This window comes from Cavia porcellus, unplaced genomic scaffold, assembly GCF_034190915.1.
Source record: "Cavia porcellus strain 051 isolate PalLab524CR breed Dunkin Hartley unplaced genomic scaffold, mCavPor4.1 scaffold_4, whole genome shotgun sequence".
NCBI classification, from domain to species: Eukaryota; Metazoa; Chordata; class Mammalia; order Rodentia; family Caviidae; genus Cavia; species Cavia porcellus.
Genome location: NW_026947487.1, coordinates 83386533 through 83405596, shown reverse-complemented (window position 1 = coordinate 83405596; position 19064 = coordinate 83386533). Strand labels below are relative to the sequence as shown.

The following is a 19064-nucleotide window of genomic DNA, read 5'->3' as shown; positions in this document are numbered from 1 at the left end:
CCTTGAGTGGAGACCAGGCGCCATCTCCTTGTTGGCTCACTGTCACTGAGATGTGATGAGCAGAAGCACACTGCGTGCCAAGCTGCAGCAAAACCATTAGAGGCTAGACAAAGTAGAGGATGCAGATCCTGTCAGGAAGTGCCCCATTCAGGGGCGAAACAGACACACAGACCATGATAGAGTGGCTCCTCTGTCTGCTGGACCTGACGTCCGTCCACAGCCCCTCAGTTGTCCAGTGCACGTGGACCCACGTGGCCCTTGTGTCAGTCAGCCTCTTCCTATCCCTACCCTTCCAGCTTGTTCTGTGTCCCCAAAGGCCTGCACCTGTGTAATCACAACACTGATGAACACTTTGTCATCTATCATGCTGTGTGAACTCAAACCAGATCTTCCAAAGTCCCTGTGGAAACTTCACACTGACTTTTTCTTGGGGACCTCTGCTAGGGGCATCCAGCACCTACACTACACAGCAGTGAGGCTGATGGTCTTTAGGCCACAGCCCAGTCAGCCTCCAGGGGGACATCAGTCAAGAGCCTTGGGGTTATACCTGCTTCTGAAGGCCTGCTGGGCTGTACCCTGTCACCACAGCTTTCTTTTTTTTTTTTTTTTTTAACGTTTTATCGGTACCAGGGATCGAACTCATGACCGCCTGCTTGCAAGGCAGGTGCTTATGCCACTGAGCTAAATCCCCAGCCCCTCACCACAGCTTTCTAAAGCCTGGAAGTGGGGCTTTGTTGAGGCAGGAAAGGTCAGCAGTGGCTGCCAAAAGGGTGAACTACAGCCCTGCTCTGCCCTCCGGCAGGGCCCTTCTTGGCTTCTGGGGCCTGCAGAGAGCACCACCTCCATGGCTAGCTCCTCCTTGGTTTCCATCCTCCAAATACAGATGACAACAATAGCAAGATGTTACACAGGCCTGACGCCAGCCACTATCTCCCCTGCTGCCCCTCTGGCCAACAGGGAGGTTCACCTTGACCCCACCTGAGGGATGTCCGCACCGTAATTCTTACAGTGCTTTACCACTACCTGGAGCCTGCCTCTGGGGTAGCATTATGATCTGTTACAGCACCCAGAAGTAATGAGACACAAAGGAGTGACTTGCCCAGTTGCAGGCAGTCTAGCCGCAGAGGCTGGTTTGGCCACTTGCCTTGTTGGAGACTCTGCTGCTGACATCTGTCAGACCCAATAGCAGGGAGTACAGGGCATAGCCTCTGGCCCCATTTCCTCCTCTGCACCTGGAGATGGACTGGCATTTACAAATTCTTAAGCAACGTGAAGCATCAGGGAGGATATAACCTGTGGTTAGAATAAGCCAGTGGGCCCTTCTACTTCACACCTCTGCTAGTGAAGAGGGATGGAGAGACTGGCATCCACTCCATGGAAACCCTCTGGCTTGTTTGGGAATCAGTGTGACCCTAGCACTTGAGCCTGCCCAGAGGCTAACTCCAGGGCTGTCAGTGAGTGGTTCCTGGCTGTGCCCACTTGTGCCCTTACCTGGAGGAGAACAGAGCACACCCTCCTTCACCATGGGTGCTGGCCCTCTTCTAAGCATGCAGACTCTATCTATCCCAGAGACACCTAGAAACTTCCCAGTCTCCAGGGGACAGGCTGGACCTTTGCATCCCATCAACACTGCTTCTAGCTTTTTGCAGCAGCACAGAGGTGTTTGTCCTACAGAGCCACCTTCCCTCCTGCCCTGTTTGGAAAGAGCTGCATTGTGGGGGGTCTGTAATATATTCTTCTGAGGGCCAGATAGGAAAAAGAAGCTCCAGGAAAGGCAGAAGACAGGGGCAGAGGAGGCTTACAGTAGTTGAGATAGTTTGCTTTGGGAAAGGACCAGGGCAAGAGGAAGAGTAGGAGAAAGCAGGAACAATAGGCTTAGGGGGAGCGGGGAGGAAAAGGGATGCCACAGTCTGGCCAGGCCTGGGCCGCCATGCAGACACATGGCATGCTCAGTGCACCAAAGCAGTGTGGAAAGCAGGTGGGTCCTGAACTGCAGCCCGGGCCCCCTTACATACCACACGTCTACCTTTTCATTCCATGCAAAGGTGCTCTGTGGCCAGGGACTGTCTTGTGCATGGTGAGGGAAGGACATTCTGACATCAAGAAGGACATCAGGAAGAGAAGCAGAGGGGACCTACCCGTGATCCCTGCAGTGCTGGTCCTGAGTCACCTGTCATGACATACGACTCAGGAGGAGCCACTGCCCATCATACTCAGGCCACATTCTAGGAAGGGCCAAGCCTGGTGTCACCCTAAAGTTTTGGGCTCTGCCGGACTCTGGAATTGGCTCCTGCTCACCAGGTACCCTGAGCATGCTGGCTGCCTGTACCTGCGCCCACAGGCAGCTGGACTCCAGTTTGTCTTTTGGGGAAGACCCAGGTCCCTGCCAGGACTGGGGCTTCCTCCTGCACAGGGCCACCATGACACCCACCTCCATATTCAGGAAAGCAGATGGTCAAAGGTGACTTCTTGATCTTCTCGCCAAATAGATCTTTCTTGTTGAGGAAGAGAATGATGGAGGTATCGATGAAGAACTTGTTGTTACAGATGGAGTCGAAGAGCATGAGAGACTCATGCATGCGGTTCTGCAGCCCCAGGTGGAAAGGAAGAGAGCAAGACAGACAGGAGAGAAGACACAGAGACAGGGAAAAAGAGGAGAATTAGGTTTAAGAGAGGGACTGGGCTCCTCAGCAGCTCATAGGACCCCTGTGCCTGTGGCTCCTCCGAGAGGCAGACAGAACGAACCTGAAATCTGTAAACACCACAGCGCGCCTGACTCACATTTGCAGAGCAACTCTGCACCAGTGCACCCATCATCTCAGAGCCAGGGGTGAGCCTGCACTGGGAACTGACCATCGTTCCCTGGGTGACAGGGGCACCCGGAGTCTTCCCACCGCAGGGTCTCCAGCCATGAGGGTTTCCCAGAATGTGTACACGTGGTGGCAGTGCTGGACTGCAGGTGGGGAGCTGGGCTTTGACTCCTTGTGTCTGGGCCTTTTTCCTGGACCCAGTTTGGGAGTAGGGAATGTCCTCCGGGAGTGGTGAGGACTCCAGGATTCTGTGGTCTGACAGGGAAGTCCTCAAGTCCTACTGGGATCCTTAGAGGATGCCACTGAGGAGAGATGCTCCTACCTAAGGCTGTCCGACTGGCCATATCCACTCTGACTGGGTCCAACTCAACTACGGTACAGCCTGCAAGGGATTGTAAACAGCCCGTGTGAAGTGCTGCCTTGCACACAGAAGTCTGCTTAGCCAATGGACGCATGTGATGGCATCCCCAGTGAAGCTGAGTCCTAGGCAAGGACAGGTTTTCCTACTTTGGGATGCCAAGCACATTCACTTGGGTAATCTATTTTTGCAGTGCAGAGATGCTTCTGCATAAGGAGGTGGGGGAAGGGACAGCCTTTATCTATTTTCCCAAAGAACCCTGTGCTATCTCTGGGAACTTCACCACCACAAACTGGACTCCTCCAATCTAAAGCCCAAGACCATAGGTAACCAGGGCTATGTTCTCCTGCTAAACGGAGACTAAAACATGGACTGGGAAAGAGAAGAGAGCTGGTGTGGCTATTAGTGTATTTTTTGGGGAAAGATATACTTGGTCCCCTTGAGAGGGGCAAACACAGGAGCTGGGGAAATTGCTGGCTCAGTGACCATGGCTATCTTCTACCAGGAGAATGAAGAAGATGACAAAAGTTACCATCACTGGTCAACAAAGCCCACGGTGTGCCATCTCTGTGCCTAGCACTGCACCTACCTTGTATCACCTAACATCAACATCAGGGGACAACAAAGTGACAAAGCTGGAACCCTGACGAGCAAAGGCTAGGCCTGGGGATGCTGCTCAGGGGTGGAGCATTTGCCTGATACATACGAGGCTCAGGGTTCGATTCTTAACACCACATTAAAAAAAGAGAGGTAGAAGAGGCTTCTCTGCAAGAACCAGAACCTAGGCAATGGTTTCTTGAGTCAATCTGAGTGGTCTGTGGCCTTTTGTGGAATAAATAACAAGCATCATGGCTGGTTCCACATTCCTATGATTAGCCCTTCTTCAGTCATCTCTCTCATGACTGCAGTACTATTATCAGTACTATTATGTGTTTCTTACAGGCTCAAGTTGGGTGGTGGAAGGGCAGTCTGAGTACTCAGTGGCACCAGGTGGCACCTACATACATGACATGGCTTTAGCCTCCTTCATACCATCGTCCTTTGAGTCTACTAAACACATCTGGCAACATCTTATGATTTCATTGATCTCCAGCCTCAGCCAATAAATTTCTTCCCCATTTCCTCCCCAGAGTCTCCCTGTCATTCACATGATCCCTTTCATGGAGAAGCAAAACTCATGTGCATTGTGGTATCTTGATGGAGTCCATTCTTGAAAGGACAGGTAGTTTCCTAGAGCCAAGTGAGCCACTCAAGGCTGACTGGGACCCCAAGGTTTCAGTAGGAAAGGGCTCCCACTCCACGAACATCCAGCAGCTGCCCAAGGAAGAGCTGAAAACCCACAGCCAGAGACAAGTTCCCAGTTTTCACTGGTGCACAGGTATCTTTAGGGATATCTGGCATTCCCAGGATGGAAACAGAATCACCAGAAAGGGAACCCAGGATGACCCATGCCGAGAATGTGCACTGTGCCCACTTGACACATGGTCTAAGTTGAAGGTATTTTTCCCAAGTGGCCCTAAGCTTTGGTTTGGGTGAGGACTCCAGGCCAGTTCCCGGAGGCTTTCAGGCCCCCATCTGCTGAGGCTCAGCCTTCTACAGCATCCCATTCTGCAGGGCTGCAAGGCTGCCTCCCTTCCTCTTCCAGCTGATGACTGGCACTGGTGTGTAAGGCCCCTGCTGGGCTGCCACAGGGATACAGGGTGGCCAGGCCAGGCTCCTGCCCTTGGAGAGCTCGGTTTAGTGAGGGTGTGACAGTGCACAGACATCAAATATGTCTGGGGTCCTGGGAGTGAGAAGGAATAGAGGAGGGGGCCCGGAGAACATCAGACATGCACAGTCAGCCTCTTTGTGAGGCCAGGACCATAGAGTGAATCCAGAAAGGTGAATTCTGGAAACTTAGGGAGTGCAGTGAAGAGGAGGCTGTAGGGTGAGGCGCCGGCACTGAAACCCCTGTCATGCCCCATCCCTCTAGACCCCATCACCAAGGAGCCGAGAGCACAGCTTGTCCTGATAAGCTTCCCAGGAGGAAACACGCCGAGTACATTCACAATCAGAGACGCCAACATTTGAGCAAAGAGAAGCAGGGGTCACAGATGGCCAACAGCCACCCTCCCCAAGGCTGTCTCCCCCAAGTGCCACCTGCCCAGCTGCGGTGAAGCTTGAGAGCAGCAAGCAAGTTGTGTCAGCACCATGTGGCATTAGCACCAAATAGGCCAAGACACCACGATGCTAGACTGGAAGGCAGTTGGGCCCAGGACAGCAGGACTGAGGTGGGCATGGTGGCCAGGAACCTGGCCTGTGCCCAGCCCACCAGGCTTTCCATGGTCCTAGGATCCAGCAGGGTACAGGGACAGGTGTTGTACTGTGCACCTGGCAGAAGCTCCTAGGGTACTGACTGACACAACGTATTAGACACTAGAAAGAGCTGGCACTTTTTATTAATGATAGTGACTAATAAATACATTATGGCAGCCAATAAATTATTACAATAGCTAGAGATTTATTAAACCGACAATTCACCCTCTTGCAAAATTACAGTTAATATGGGTTGGATGGCAGTGGTGGGCTGGGCGGTGGGACTACTGCACCTAGGAAGGCTCTGCTATGTAGGGGTGGGGTGCTGGGCACAGCTAGGGCACCAGTGAGAAGCAGCAGGGTGGAGACCAGCAGGTGAAGGTGTGCTGCCTGGAGCAGGGGGCAGCTGCGGTGGGTGGATGTGGGGCCTCAGGAGTGGGGTGTGGGACCCGGGTGAAGGAGGACATGGTCCACACTGCTGCTGATCTTGGTGCACAGGAACTGGGGATGGCAGTGACCCATCAGAGGAAGCTCCTCCCTGAAAGGGTCTGGGACTTTGAATCGGGGTCTTTCCGCTGTTGCTCTTGTCTACCCTTCCCTGACAGGGCCTTCATCTGGCTGGGGTGGGGGCTGTCTGGAGGCCCCAGCTCCACATTCTGGGGAGGGTAAATCAAATTTGACTTTTTCCACCGAGGGATTGGGGATAGGGAGCTGTGCCCCCGGGTCATGGCTCACAGCCTGGCCCTTTTCTCTGGCCTGCTGGGACCCTTCGCTCTGTTGCCTGAAGTCTGACAGGGGGAACTGTCTAGAGTGCTTATCTTCAGCACCCCAGATCAAATTGTTGATATGAAGGTGGAGCCTCAGGTTTTGGCTCCTGAGAGCTGCTTTGTGTCTGGAAGCTTTCAGAAGGGTCAGAGATAAGCACAGGCAGCCAGAGAAGCTCAATAAGTGGTGGGCAGCTGCTACTGGGTCTGGATGGAAGAGGTGGAACTCCTCTGTCACCCTTCCAGGTCTGGATTATGTTTCAAGAAGATTTAAGGGTAGACTAGGTCAGATGGTGAAAAGGTGGGCAGGTAGCTGCAGGCTTGCCAGAAAGCAGCGTCTGCCACTGGGGTACCAGCTGTAGGCTGTGTCTATCAACTGTAGACTGGCTGTAATCCTGCTAGTGGTAAGGAGGTACTTGTTGAGGCGATGCCACAGCCCTCGCTTGCTGGGGCTTTGCAGACAGCCTGGTTAGCAAGCTGGGGAGGTGTTAAGCTGCCACCTGCCCCTCAGTCCACATGGGCAGAGGTGCCTCCAGTTCCCACCAGTAAGGTGTGGTGCTGGGCTGAGGGCAGTGGCTTGGGAGGCTGAGTTGTTTCCTGACACCAGACACAGTGGAGGTCTGTTTGGGCTCAGCCAGGCCAGTGGGAACAGAAAGACAGAGGGCACTGGGAGGTCATGGGACCCAGAAGGCCAGAGCTACAGATGAGGATTCAGGCTCGTCAGACCAGAGTCCTTGAGCCTCAAGTACCCCCCAGGCTCACTCAGGGAGCCTTGGAGGCCTCTGGTAGCACTCAAAGGAAGGCAGAGACCTGGTTCTTGAGACTGCTACTGGGCAGGGCACAGAGTGTGCTCATAGGCATCTAACTGATAGGCACATTTTCACCAGTTTGGCAAAGGTAATCTTCCTAAAAATCAGCTTCCAGTCTGCATGCTAAATTAGAGCCAAAGTTTATCACTGTCTCATTGGGGACACACCCAGGGCCACTGTGGATTAAAAAAAAAGCACCCTTCCTTGGTCATTCACAACACTTCCCCCCACATCCATATCCACGACGGAGCCAAAACTCACATCACCCCAACTGCCCCCACCACCACGGGAGAGGCGATGGAGCCAATATGGCTGGGAATCGTGGTGCCCAGGGGTTTTCCTGCAGGGCTTACATCAGACAACCAAAGGTCCTTCCATCTGTGCCAGTTTCATGGCAGGACATGGACACAACTTTCCAGCAGGGTGGGCTGGGACAACCAGTTGGAAGCAGCGCAAGACAAATGAGCAGGATGGAGCATCCAAGAGAAGAAAAAGGCACACGGCACGCAAGGCAGGAAGGCCCTGAACACCTGTCCCGCAGTGCTCCCGCAGGGGAGGAACGGATCCAGGGTCCTGACTCCAGCTTGGGACTCTCACCACTTGGGGAGATACAGAGCTCAGAAGTGACAGGTTTGTGACTTTTACCTCAGGGACGGCATCTGCTAATCTTCTTCTCTTCAGGTGTTCTGACTCTGAGTTCAGAATCTAGGGTGGAATGAGCGGCACTGCTGGCCTTACCTAGAGTGGCTTCAGTGTTGCACAAAATGGTTAAACAGACCTTAGCCTTTCATGGCAGGACATGGACACAACTGGCACCAAGGGCCTTTCCTCTGCCATGTGCCAGCACCTGGTATAAGGTTCAAAAAGTGATGGGGTTTAACAAATAGACAAGGAGTTGGGCTGATGGGCCAGTTCCTGCAGATTGACTGCCAGAGGCAACTGTGAAACACACCAAGGGGAGACACCACGAGGGGCAAGCATTTGACACTAGAGAAGGACTGCGAATCTCCTGTACCATCCCGAGCACTGTGCCTGTTGAGCCAACAAATCCACAGCTGTTGGTATGGGGCTCTTCCTGCTTCCCAGGCAGATCAAGGGGCTACATGTGGCAGCCCAGGTGTCCTGCCTGGCTTGGGACAGAACTGTGTTTAGAGTGGAAACCAGGAGAACAAGGGGCTCAAGGAGGAGGCAGCTCTTTCCCCTTGTGTGGCACATCTACCTGGGCTACTGGCTATGGCATCAGGAGAAGCCTGGGAGTGAGAGGGAGGTGTGCTGATTGCCCAAGGCCAGCCAGAGCCAGGTCACCAGAAGTCACCCATGCCTCTATTTAGGGACTTCTACAGCAAAGCTCCTTCAAAGAGTCCTAGGACCCTTCCTCCAAGGGCCAGGGCCTTCAGAGCTCACACTCCAGGTCACTGGTTCCCTCTACCTGTCCTCTTCTGCCACTGGAGACTGGCAGGAGAATGGGGGCCTTCTGAGTTCTGGGGCCAAGATGCAGTGGAGTGGGCACTGGCTGCAGGGCATGACCCACATCTCCTCTAGGCCTCTGAACTCCAGGGCTCCCAGCTCAAAGGCTCCTACCCATTCCTACTGGTTTTAGTTAGGCTCAAGAAGGAAGAGGAGGTTCACACACACCTGGAGCGGCTGTGCCAGGAGACCAGCCAGAGCTCTGTGCTGCTGTCTCTGCCTCCCATGCAGAGCCTCCTTCTTCTTTCTTAACTCTGTCTGGCACAGAACTGGACTTTAGCCACCCAGCTTTGCAGCCAGTCATTCTCAGAGTATTCCAGGCCTGGGACAAGGGCAAGGGAGGATGACCAGAGGAGGTGGGAGACTCTTGCCAAGGCCTGAGCCACAAAGTTGGCCTAGTTCCACCCTGGGTTTTGGTGACGGAGCAGTACTCAAATAGACAGATGCCCGGCAAAGCTGAAGAACGGTTTCTACTGGCCCCTAACCTGCCTGCACCCTACTATACTGCAGGGCCACCCTGCCACCTGTACACCCAGAGGACAGGAGGCCTCAGGGCTTCTGTAAAAGCCACGGAGTGCAGGACGTGCCCTTTTTAAATCAAATGGCAGCTTGGCACTCTGTACCGCAGCCTCTGAATAAAACAGTGACAAAGCAATGGCCAACAAGTGGCACCCAAGTGATCTCAGGAGGTCTCCCGCCTTGTGGTGCACGGCACGGCGCTCAGTACCCTATCCCAGCCCCGTTACCATGGATCCAGCTGTTGGAGGGGTAGAGGTGGGGTGTACGTGAAGGGTGCTCCCTCCTCCCCCCTGGTGCCAGCCTCTTGGGTCTTCTTTCTCAGTGCAAAGAGCAGCCTGAGAGGTGGCAGAGCTCTGGTTCCAGGGAAGAGTGGGTGGGGGTTGGGCAGGGCATGGGCATTTGGGCAGGGGGCTGGGGCTCAGTAGAGTCCACAACCCCGCAGATTTTTGGCAATGATGACGTCCGTCACGGCATCAAAGACAAACTGGATGTTGTTGGTGTCCGTGGCACAGGTGACGTGGGTGTAGATCTCCTTGTGGGCTGACTTGTTCTTGCTCTCGTACTGGGCCTGGATGTAAGCCACGGCTTCCGTGAAGGCACTGGGGCCTGTGGGAGAAAATGGCAGGGAAGTGAGCAGAGGCGTCCATGGGGCCATCTGGCATGGATGGCTCTGGGCCTGGCTGGCATGGATGGCTCTGGGTCATAGAGAAGATGCCTAGGGTCTCCTAGAGATAGCCTGCAGGAACGGCTGGTGGGCTGGGGAGACCGAAGGCTCAGCTCCAACAGTGCGCCAAGCAGTACTGGCAGCATTTGAAATTCTGAGTAGTGACCATGAAAGAAACAAAATGACCAGTGATGGTGAACCTTTTAGAGTATTCACTGATAGCAAACAGCTAGCTGTGCCACATATGCCTTTCATTTGTGACCAGACTATGAAACAGACTATGAGGTTTTCGAGCCATTGCCTGTACTACAGGTGAGGGCCATTATACAAAACTGCTACTTTCCTCTTACACACACATCTACTGACTCCTAAGGCTGTCAGCTTCACATCTCACCATGGTCATGAGCAAAGAAGTTCAGAGGTGCCTGTCTCTTGCAGGGTCCTCTGTCTGAGGGCCCAGCTGCTATGGGGCAGGGTGGGACAACAGATCTGTATCTGCTGTGATGAGTGTGTTGTCTGTGAGCTTGGCCTCCTTCCCACTATCCCCCTTCCCCCTTCCCCCTTCTGGTGCTCATTCTCAGGAGGAGTAAGGATTCCTGGCTCACTCATTCGCATCCTCCTCAGGATGCACCATACTGATGGGCTTCCAGGATCCCAGAAGAGGGTGTCTGGGAGAGCAGCTGCTGGCTTGGGGAGGAGCAGAAGAGTAGGACCCTGGCTTTGCCCTGAAGTGCACACAGTCTGCACCGGCTAGGCTGGAGCCACTCACTATGGGACAGGCAGGGATGAGAACCAGAGTTTTAGTTGAGGGTTAAATTGTGGTGGTGTTCCTGGGAGAAGGTTGCAGCCATGTCAAACACCTTAATGAAGGCTGAAGGCCTGGCTTTGAGATTTAGCAGACCATAGATCTGCTAAATCTGGGCTGGCAGTAAAGGAAATACACCTGGGACAGCAGGGAACTCTCAGACTCCCTAGATTAGGGGTCCCCTCCTTCCTCACCCCAGCTCCAGACGGGTCTTGGTGACTAAATCACTCTACCTGCTTTCACTGCCCCACACACAGGATCCCAGTTTATGCAACAGAGGAAGTTGGCTGCTGGGTGCATAGCTGTGAGGGAGGCTGAGCTCCACTCCCTCCTGGCTGGAGGCTCCTGGGCTCCTGCTTTTGGGAAACAGGGTGGAGGTGGGGAGGGTCAGGAAGGCTGTACTGCTTGCGCAACTGCAGGCCACAGCTCACAGGCCCTCCCTGTGGGGACTCTGTGTGCCCCTGCTTTATGCCCTGTAGGCCTGAGGGTTGGCCAGGCAGAGAATGCCTATTTGCCTCTCTGGACAGGGTCTAGCCATCTGTGAAGAGCTGATGGGCACTGGGCTACCCGATACCCTGCTATGCCTCCATTGCCGCCTGATGGGGACTGCCAGCCTCACAGCTCCTCAGGGCTCAGGTTGGACTGCCTCCAATCTGCCACCTTTCCAGGGATGGTGAAGCCCACTGCAATGTGGACAGCTGGCCTCTTGTCCCCAGCACGTTCTGTAAGATGATCAGGGCCCTGTGGCCTGCAAGGCTCTATCACATTCAATACAACATTTGAGTCTCTTAGCCACCTCATGTGGAAAGTGCTATTCAAATGCTTCTTTGTCACCATCACAATCCCAATGGTCAGAGCAAACTTACAGTGAGCATAAATTCAGAGTGAGCGGCAGGCACCATGCTACGCTGTGTGTGATCATTAGCTCATTTCCTTTCACAGCAACTCTATGAGGGAGACAGGATAATCATGGTGATCATCTCACCTCACAGATGTGGAACTGAGGCACAGTGAAGTCATGTGACCTACTCCAGCTGCTCATGAGTGGCCAAGCGAGGGCTGGACCTGGAGTAGCTCGATTCAGCCCCAGCCTGTCACCCCACTATCATTCTGGTGTTCCCACCATATACAATCTCTATTCACAGATGAGGGCCTCAGGCTTCCCAAGACTGCTGAGGTCACATGGTTAGAAGTGAAAGTCTGGATTCCAGCCTGGTGAGCTGCTCTGGTGTGCTTCAGAGGTGGGGCAGAACACGGTGAAGGAGGACAGCCTGGTCCTTCGGCAGTCTCTGTGGCCAGAAGGGACTGTGCAGGCCCCTGCTTCCCTACAGAGGGATCTTTACCTGTGTATTCAGGAAAGCAGATGGTCAGTGGTGACTTCTTGATCTTCTCTTCAAAAATGTCCTTCTTATTAAGGAACAGGATAATGGACGTGTCTGTGAACCACTTGTTGTTGCAGATGCTGTCGAAAAGCTTCAGGGATTCGTGCATGCGGTTCTGCAACAGAGTGGGGAGGTGTGTGAGGGTCAGCGGTGTGGGGTCCCTGACCCACCATAGCCATGACACAGGGGGACAAGCAAAGGGAAGGGCCACTCACGCGGCTGAGCGTATCACTGGGGACGGAGACGGGAGGGTCCACAGGACAAACAGGACATATCCCTGCTTCATTCCACACACAGGCAGGGTGGGGTGGAGCTGGGGTGGGAAGGTGGAGGTACTGCCCCCTTTCAGAGGGAGCTGGCCCTGTGGGGCAGTGAGGTCCCTGGAGAGGCTGCAGCTCCTGGAGAGGACATGCACCATGCACATGGGGACAGGGCCGCAACCACCATCCAATAGGTCTACACAGAACCGCAGGTCATGCAGATTTCTCTACCGGGGTCTCATTTGGTTTTGCCAGCAAGGTTGGGAGGTTGCACGCATTCATTTGGGTAACATTAACCGAGGACTGAGAGATCCTCGAATTAATCCAGAGTTGGAAGCAGACACTGGAGGACATTGTCTCGGGATGATCTTGCTGTGGCCTTGGTTGGCTGGGTCATTTGGTAGGTTGGATAGGTAGTGGATGGGGCGGGGGGAGGCTCTGAGAGAACTGGTTGTTGGCTGGTTTCTCAGTAGAGGGGCTTGAAGAACCCAAAGAAGAAACACAGCAAAGCAGATTAAAAATGAGTGCAAGGTAAAATCCCAACAGCAAATATGGGAGAGAGAAAGAAAAAAACTGAAAAATCGATTTGACCAGTCTTAGAGCCAGAAGTCCCAGCCAGCCCATGTTGAGGCCCCTGTGCAGGTTCACAGGAGCCAAGGGAGGCCTGGGACAGGGACTGTGTGGCTGGAGGGGGAGGGTGGAGGTGGGGAGGCTGACCTTCAGCCGGAAGAGCAAATGAGTGGCTGATGAGTGTGGGTGGGGGGTGGCTCGGGCAGGCTTTCACAGCAAAGTCACCAGTAGTGCAGAGAACCTGCTGCTTTCAACTCTTAGTGATGGTTCTGGTTGGAGAGAGGTGCTTCATACCTGCTGGGCTTGGAGGGTCTTTCAGAATCTGCTCATGGATTTGGCCTTGGTTTGGCAAGATAAGGCCTTGCAGGCGGTGGTGGTGGTAGTGGTGGAAGAGAAGTTGTGGCAGCCTGTGGCCTGGCTGGGCGGTGCTGAGAGCAGGTACGAGGACAGGATGAGCCCTCAGGGTCCCGGGGTGGATCCGCTGGACTGCAGCCACTAGCCCCTGGGCCCGCATGGCCTAGCTCCAGAGCTGCTTCAGACACCTCAGTCTCGGGCAGCTCCAACTCTCACCATAGGCCAGGTTGAGAAGCATGGGGCTGACCAGAGAGGAAGGCTAGGGACCAAGAACTGGGTCTCTGCTGGCTAAATCTTGTCTCTGGGAAGAGCACTAATGCCTGACAGCCTGTCCTCAAGCCATGGCATCTGGACAGAGGACAAGGACCTGCCCTTCACTGAATGATACCTCCCACAGTCAGGTCCTCTTACAGGTTTGGGCCCAGAGGTCTCATGGCCACCACAAGCCCAATCTGCCATCATTACCATGTACAGAGAAGGCTGTGAGGGTGTGATGATTACCTATGATCTCACAGCTGACAGGGTGGCGCCAGACCCTAGACCAGACGCATGTGACTTGAAAGGTGCCCATGTCCACCCATGTCTGCCCTCCCATGCCCTGGACACACAGGCGACTACTTGGTTCTACAGCAATGGCACTGCTCTTGTCACCACCATGGTAGTGAGCCATCTCTGAAGGTTGCTGTCAGGTCACAAAGCCAAAGCCCATTCCCCGGAGGACTGCTGCTCTTCCCTAGGCTTAGTAGGTGGCCTGTGTTGGGCAAGAAAGGACCCAGGAAAGACAAGTTCTTGCCTCCCCAAGGCCCTGTGCTCTAGCATTTGTGGAGAGGGATAAGGGAGACAGGAAAACAGCAGGGCAGTGAGGAGGGGGTGACAGAGGAACAGGTAGGAGAGGAAGAGGACACTGAAGGGCAAGTGCTCCTAGACATGGACCCTGCTCAGCAGCACTCATGAGGAGCTCTCAGGGCACTGTCCTCAGTGCTCACATTCCCTGGAGACCTGAGAGCCATGGATCTTGGTGCCCTTTCCTGTCAGACCCACCCAGGCATCAGGTTAGTGCGGTTAGTGAGACCCTCAGCCCCATTGTTGTACCCCAGTGAAAAGGACATCCCAACCCAGTATCCAAGTGTGTCACCTTAGGAAACCCATGGTGACATGCAGCAGCTACTTGCAGGTGTGGCCAGGAGAAAAGATGAAGTGAGCCAAGTTAAGACAATATGGGTGGCCAAGGGGAAGTGGTTCTAATAGCACAGGGTCAACTCATAGACCAGTGAAGGGTGTTCTGGGGGCAGACAGGTTCAGAGACACGTTGTCAGGATCTGTGCCGGACTTTGGCATTCACTGAACCTGGGCCTAAGCATGGCCTACGGCGCACCTGCCCCACACAATCAGGCCTAGGCTGGTACCTCTTAGACACCACTGCCCACTGAGGTCACTGAGAACAGAACAGATGAAACCCATCCAGCAAGAATGAGCACACTGCGCGGGTCCAGATTCCCACCCAGCTGGTAGCTTCCAACCCCATTTGCCAAAGCCTCACTGTGGTGGTATGAGCCCCTGAGGGCGGCGGCTCCTTCCCCTAGAAAACTGCATCCAGTATCCCACACCCTAAAGTTTATCCCATCTCCACAGCAGTCTGCAAGAGCAGCAGGGCTAGGGCTGATGAGGAAACTCGAAGCCACAGGAAAGACGCACCTTACTCAAGGCCAGCATAATTGGATGTGCACCTCCTCGCACCCCCATCCCTGAGCTCAGGGACTAATGGTCCAGAGGGAAGGAAACAGATGCTAGGATGTGAGCCCTCAGCTTGCAGCCTGCTCGCAGCCTGAGGCTCATCTTGTGACCCTGTGGGCCACATTTGACGCCTGGGTTTCCTTACAGATCCTGAGGAGAGGAAGGCCTAAGTCCCTTGGCGGCTGCAGCCTAGGTGGCGTCCACCCACCTGGCTAAGAATGATCACCAGCAATGATACAACCATTAGCTCTGCCCCACTGTGTCAGAAAAGGTTCCAAGTGCTGCACGTGGGTCATCTCTTGCCTTGCCAGCTCCTCTGACAAGGCTGTGACTATCATTCCCTCCTTTTACAGGGTGACAGTAACGGAGCAGAAAGGACACAATCCGCATTGCTTTTCAAATGACTGTTCCCTTCCAGAGCAGGTCTAGCAGTTCTCAGAGGCCAAAGCCAGAGGCCCCAGGCTGAACGTGACATACAGAGAGAAGATGGAAACCTGGCCTGGCACCCCACAAAGACAGAGCTCAGAGCCACCCATCACTCCTCAGTATACCCCATCACCATTCCCCTTCCCAGGAGATACTGACCTCACACATCCCTCCACAGCACCCTGGCCAATGCCAGAAAGGGCTGTCAAGGCCACAACACTCATGTCTACTGTATCAACATTTTGTTTGGCCACACCCTGATATTTAGGATTTGCTTAATTCTTTTTTTTTTTTTTTTTTGTCTTTTTCCTTTTTATTGGTACCGGGGATCGAACTCACGACTGCCTGCTTGCAATGCAGGCGCTAATGCCGCTGAGCTAAATCTCCAGCCCCTAGGATTTGCTTAATTGTGTTCTGGCCTGATGGCTCCAGTGACTGCACTGAGTTTCTGGAAGAGGCACTTCCTGTGACCCTAATGCTGCAGAGCTGTGTGATCAGATTCCATACAGCTCAAGGCCTTTTTTCTTTTTTTGGCAATAGGTGAGAGATTGGGCCTCATGGCCTATGTGTGGACTCCAGAGCCGCATGGGCAACTGAGTTCCTAGCGTTCCCAGAGCAGCCAGTTCTGTGGCTCCCTTCGTGCTGTCCCCGTCCGGTACACCCAGGGCTGCTCACCGTGGTTTCGTCTTCGTGGAGCACCTGGTCATAGCCGCTGAGCGCGACACAGAAAATGATGGCCGTGACGTCCTCGAAGCAGTGGATCCACTTCTTGCGCTCAGATCGCTGGCCCCCAACATCAAACAGTCTGCCAGAAAGACAGGAGAGCTGTGGGTAGTGAGGCCCAGGCACGTGGGGGATGCCTGGTGGCTCATCTGTGAGTGTGCTCAGGGATGGACATAGTATCCAGTGCCTCACAAGTGGCCCCTATTTCAGGTGCTGACAGACAGACAGACAGACAGACAGACAGGGAGATCTGTCACTGTGCCATTCTGGGGACAGAGGCAGCCATGACTGGTCTTGGAGTTTATCCCAAGAATGGCTGTGCTCATACAGGGTAACTCAAAATTGTGTCACTCCATGTGATGAATATTACTAATGGAGCAATCTCAGTAGTCCCCAAGGAGTGCCTCTGTGAGATCTCCCTGTCACACTAACACTGGCATTCTGTTCTTGTGTGTGTACTCTGGATAAACTCTAAATTTAAACAGGAGGAAGATGGGCAGGAATTGTCACGTTCTAAGTGGAAAAAAGGAGGTACCAAGGTGCCAAGATTGTGCCCAAGGCCCTGGTGTGGGCATGGTGGAGCTAGGGTCGAACTCAGGCTTCCTATGCTCTGCACCCCCTCTCTAGTAGACTAGCTCCAGGCTTCTCCTGGCTCAGTCTCCACTAAGAGGGGTTCAAGGAGGAGACTGGGCAAGACAGGACACGGGTCCTGTGGTAAGGGATCAGTTTCACACCTTGATCCTCTGCACAAGGATCCTTGAAGCCTACTGGGACTGGGAAGCCCACTGGCACACATCTCAGTGTGGGTGGGCCTGGGCCCTGGAGACAGGTACCCTGTGGCTCCAGACAGAAGATGGCAATTACAGGCAGACAGCAGAGCAGGTACGCTGTAAGGAAACGGGTCTAGATCTCATCCTACCACTGCCTCCGGTGGGTCCCACCTCCCTGTCTGAAACACAGGGTGGCTGGCCAGTGGTCTCTGTGGCCTTTCCAGAATGTGAGGGCTGAGATGAGGTCACCATCTTGTACCTCATGCATGAGCAGGAGAGGCTGAGGTGACTGGAAGGCAAGAGAGGCCCTCAGGGGCCACACTGCCCACCCCAGTGGCCCAGGCCTTAGAGACCCAGAGTTGCTCCACAGTCCTGTAGAGAGGCTTGCCTGCTGGGCCTATGGATTGGAATGTAGAGCCTCAGCCCCTCTGCCTGGCCAGGAGGAACAGGGAGCCAGGAAACAGCATTTACACCTGTCCACTGGCCAGAGCTCCTGGCCCTCTCTTCCTTCCTGGCATCTTTCCCTGTTCCACCTGACACCCAGAAACCATGCCTGGAAGGCAGGGCAGGGGCTGCCAGGCCTCAGGTCTCGGAGGTTACCAGGGAGACACAGTCCTCCAGCAGGCTTGAGAAATATGCCCTCACCGCTCGGCACTGTGTCTGGGCCTGTGACCTCAGCTTCCCCCTATATCCTGGGAGCGGGGTGCACTATTCTCACAGCCCCTACTGCTCCAAGCTGTCCTGGGTCCTCCGGATCTCACTTGTATCTCTTGGGCTTACTCAGCACCTCTTCCTCCTCAGAAGTCACTTCAGGGAGGAGTCTCCCTTCCTTTTCCATCCAAACCCTCCCTTTCCTCACAGTCTCATTTCATGACTCCTTTTCCAAGAAGCTCCCTTGGTCGTCTCACCTTGAAGGTGGCAGAAAACACACACACAGACAAGACCCAATCCTCCAGCTCTGAGGCGGGGTGCTGCTATCTGGTTGCACCACATGGACAAGGCTGTCTTGGGTGTCTCCATCTCCCCATCGCCCTTACCATGGCTGGCAGTCTCCCCGGGCCTCACCTGAAGTGGAGGTTCTTGAATGTGAAGTGGGTTTCTACGATGCCAGTGGTTTTGACCCTGGTTCGGAGGATGTCCTGCTCGGTGGGCTGGTAGTCGCCGGCCCCAATCCGATCCAGGCTGTCCAGGTAGCTGGGGAGGGCAACATGCAAGGCACCATGAACCAGGCCCCTCTGGCCTTGCACAGCCACTTACCCCCAGAGTCCAGTATCAGCTGGGGTCCTCACAGGTGACTGGAGGGGCCAGCCAGGGGTATGGGGACAATCAAGGCAGAAGGACCAGAAGGTCCCCACCTCAAGGTCTCAAAGAACCTGTCATTCAGACCCAAAGGCACAGCCTGAGGCACACAGAGAAAATATCCCTATGTGGGACTGCCATGTTTATAACACCATCCTGTCTTTTCTATTTTTATTTCTTCATTTTATTTGTACTTATTTTTATTTATTTATTTATTTTTTGAGACAGAGTCTCTATGTAGTTGTTTTGAGGGTCTCTACGCATAGGCTGGCTACAAACTTGTAGTGACACTCCTGCCTCAGCCTCTCAAGTGCTGGGATTACAGGCGTAAACTACCACACCTAGCTTCTCTTTCTTTATGTTAAAAATAATAATGGCCAACAGTTAGGTTTGTTTATTTATTTATCTAGTGGTATTCAGAGCTGAACCCAGGGCCTCTGCACTGAGTTACATCCTCAGCCTCTTTTTTACTTTATGAAAAAAATTAAATTTCATGACAAAATAATGAGATTAACAAGTTAGTAACACTGTGTGTTGCCATCATCAGAGTGTAAGACATATGCCAAAAATATTCTTACAAAAAAGAAACCGATAATAACACAAAACCACCTTTTCAGTGATCTAAGATAAGCAAATAGTATAAAGGAAATGGATTAGCATATATATTAAAATATTTTTGAAACACCAAAATATGTAACTTAGGGAGCTATTTGAACTTCTTCCTACTTCCTATTTATCTTTCTGTTTTGCTCTTTATTTACACATTTATGCTTTTGTATTTTTCATATAACACAAACATGTGACACTTGCGCTTGTGTGACTGACTTCTCTTAAAATCTGAGACACAGTCTTACCGACTGGCTAAATTGCTTCTCTTGGCAAGGCTCAAACATGGCAATTAACCTGTCTCAGTCTCCTAGATTGCTGGGATTACAGCTCTGTGTTACCATACCCAGCTGGTTTATTCTTCACATGTGAGCACACTCCAGCCTCGATTTCCCTGTATCAAGTGTACTTACTGTTTTATAATTAGAAAGCCGAGGCTCAATGCAAGT

At 53.4% G+C, this 19064-nt stretch overlaps 1 protein-coding gene across 3 annotated transcripts in view; it reads right to left on the bottom strand.

Annotated features, from left to right (window-relative positions):
• Positions 1-19064, bottom strand: part of Gnao1 (G protein subunit alpha o1) — a 164363-nt gene that overhangs the window by 3309 nt on the left and 141990 nt on the right. For 2 of the 3 annotated variants that reach the window (XM_063247344.1, XM_063247345.1), the window contains exons 5-7: positions 17776-17904; positions 15893-16022; positions 2432-2585 (exon numbers count right to left, since the gene is read on the bottom strand). In XM_063247344.1, coding sequence (XP_063103414.1) covers positions 2432-2585; positions 15893-16022; positions 17776-17904 — 413 coding nt within the window. Of the gene's footprint in view, positions 1-2431; positions 2586-5576; positions 9629-11834; positions 11989-15892; positions 16023-17775; positions 17905-19064 lie in introns of those variants that run through there. The other variant, XM_003471969.5, reaches the window with a different exon arrangement.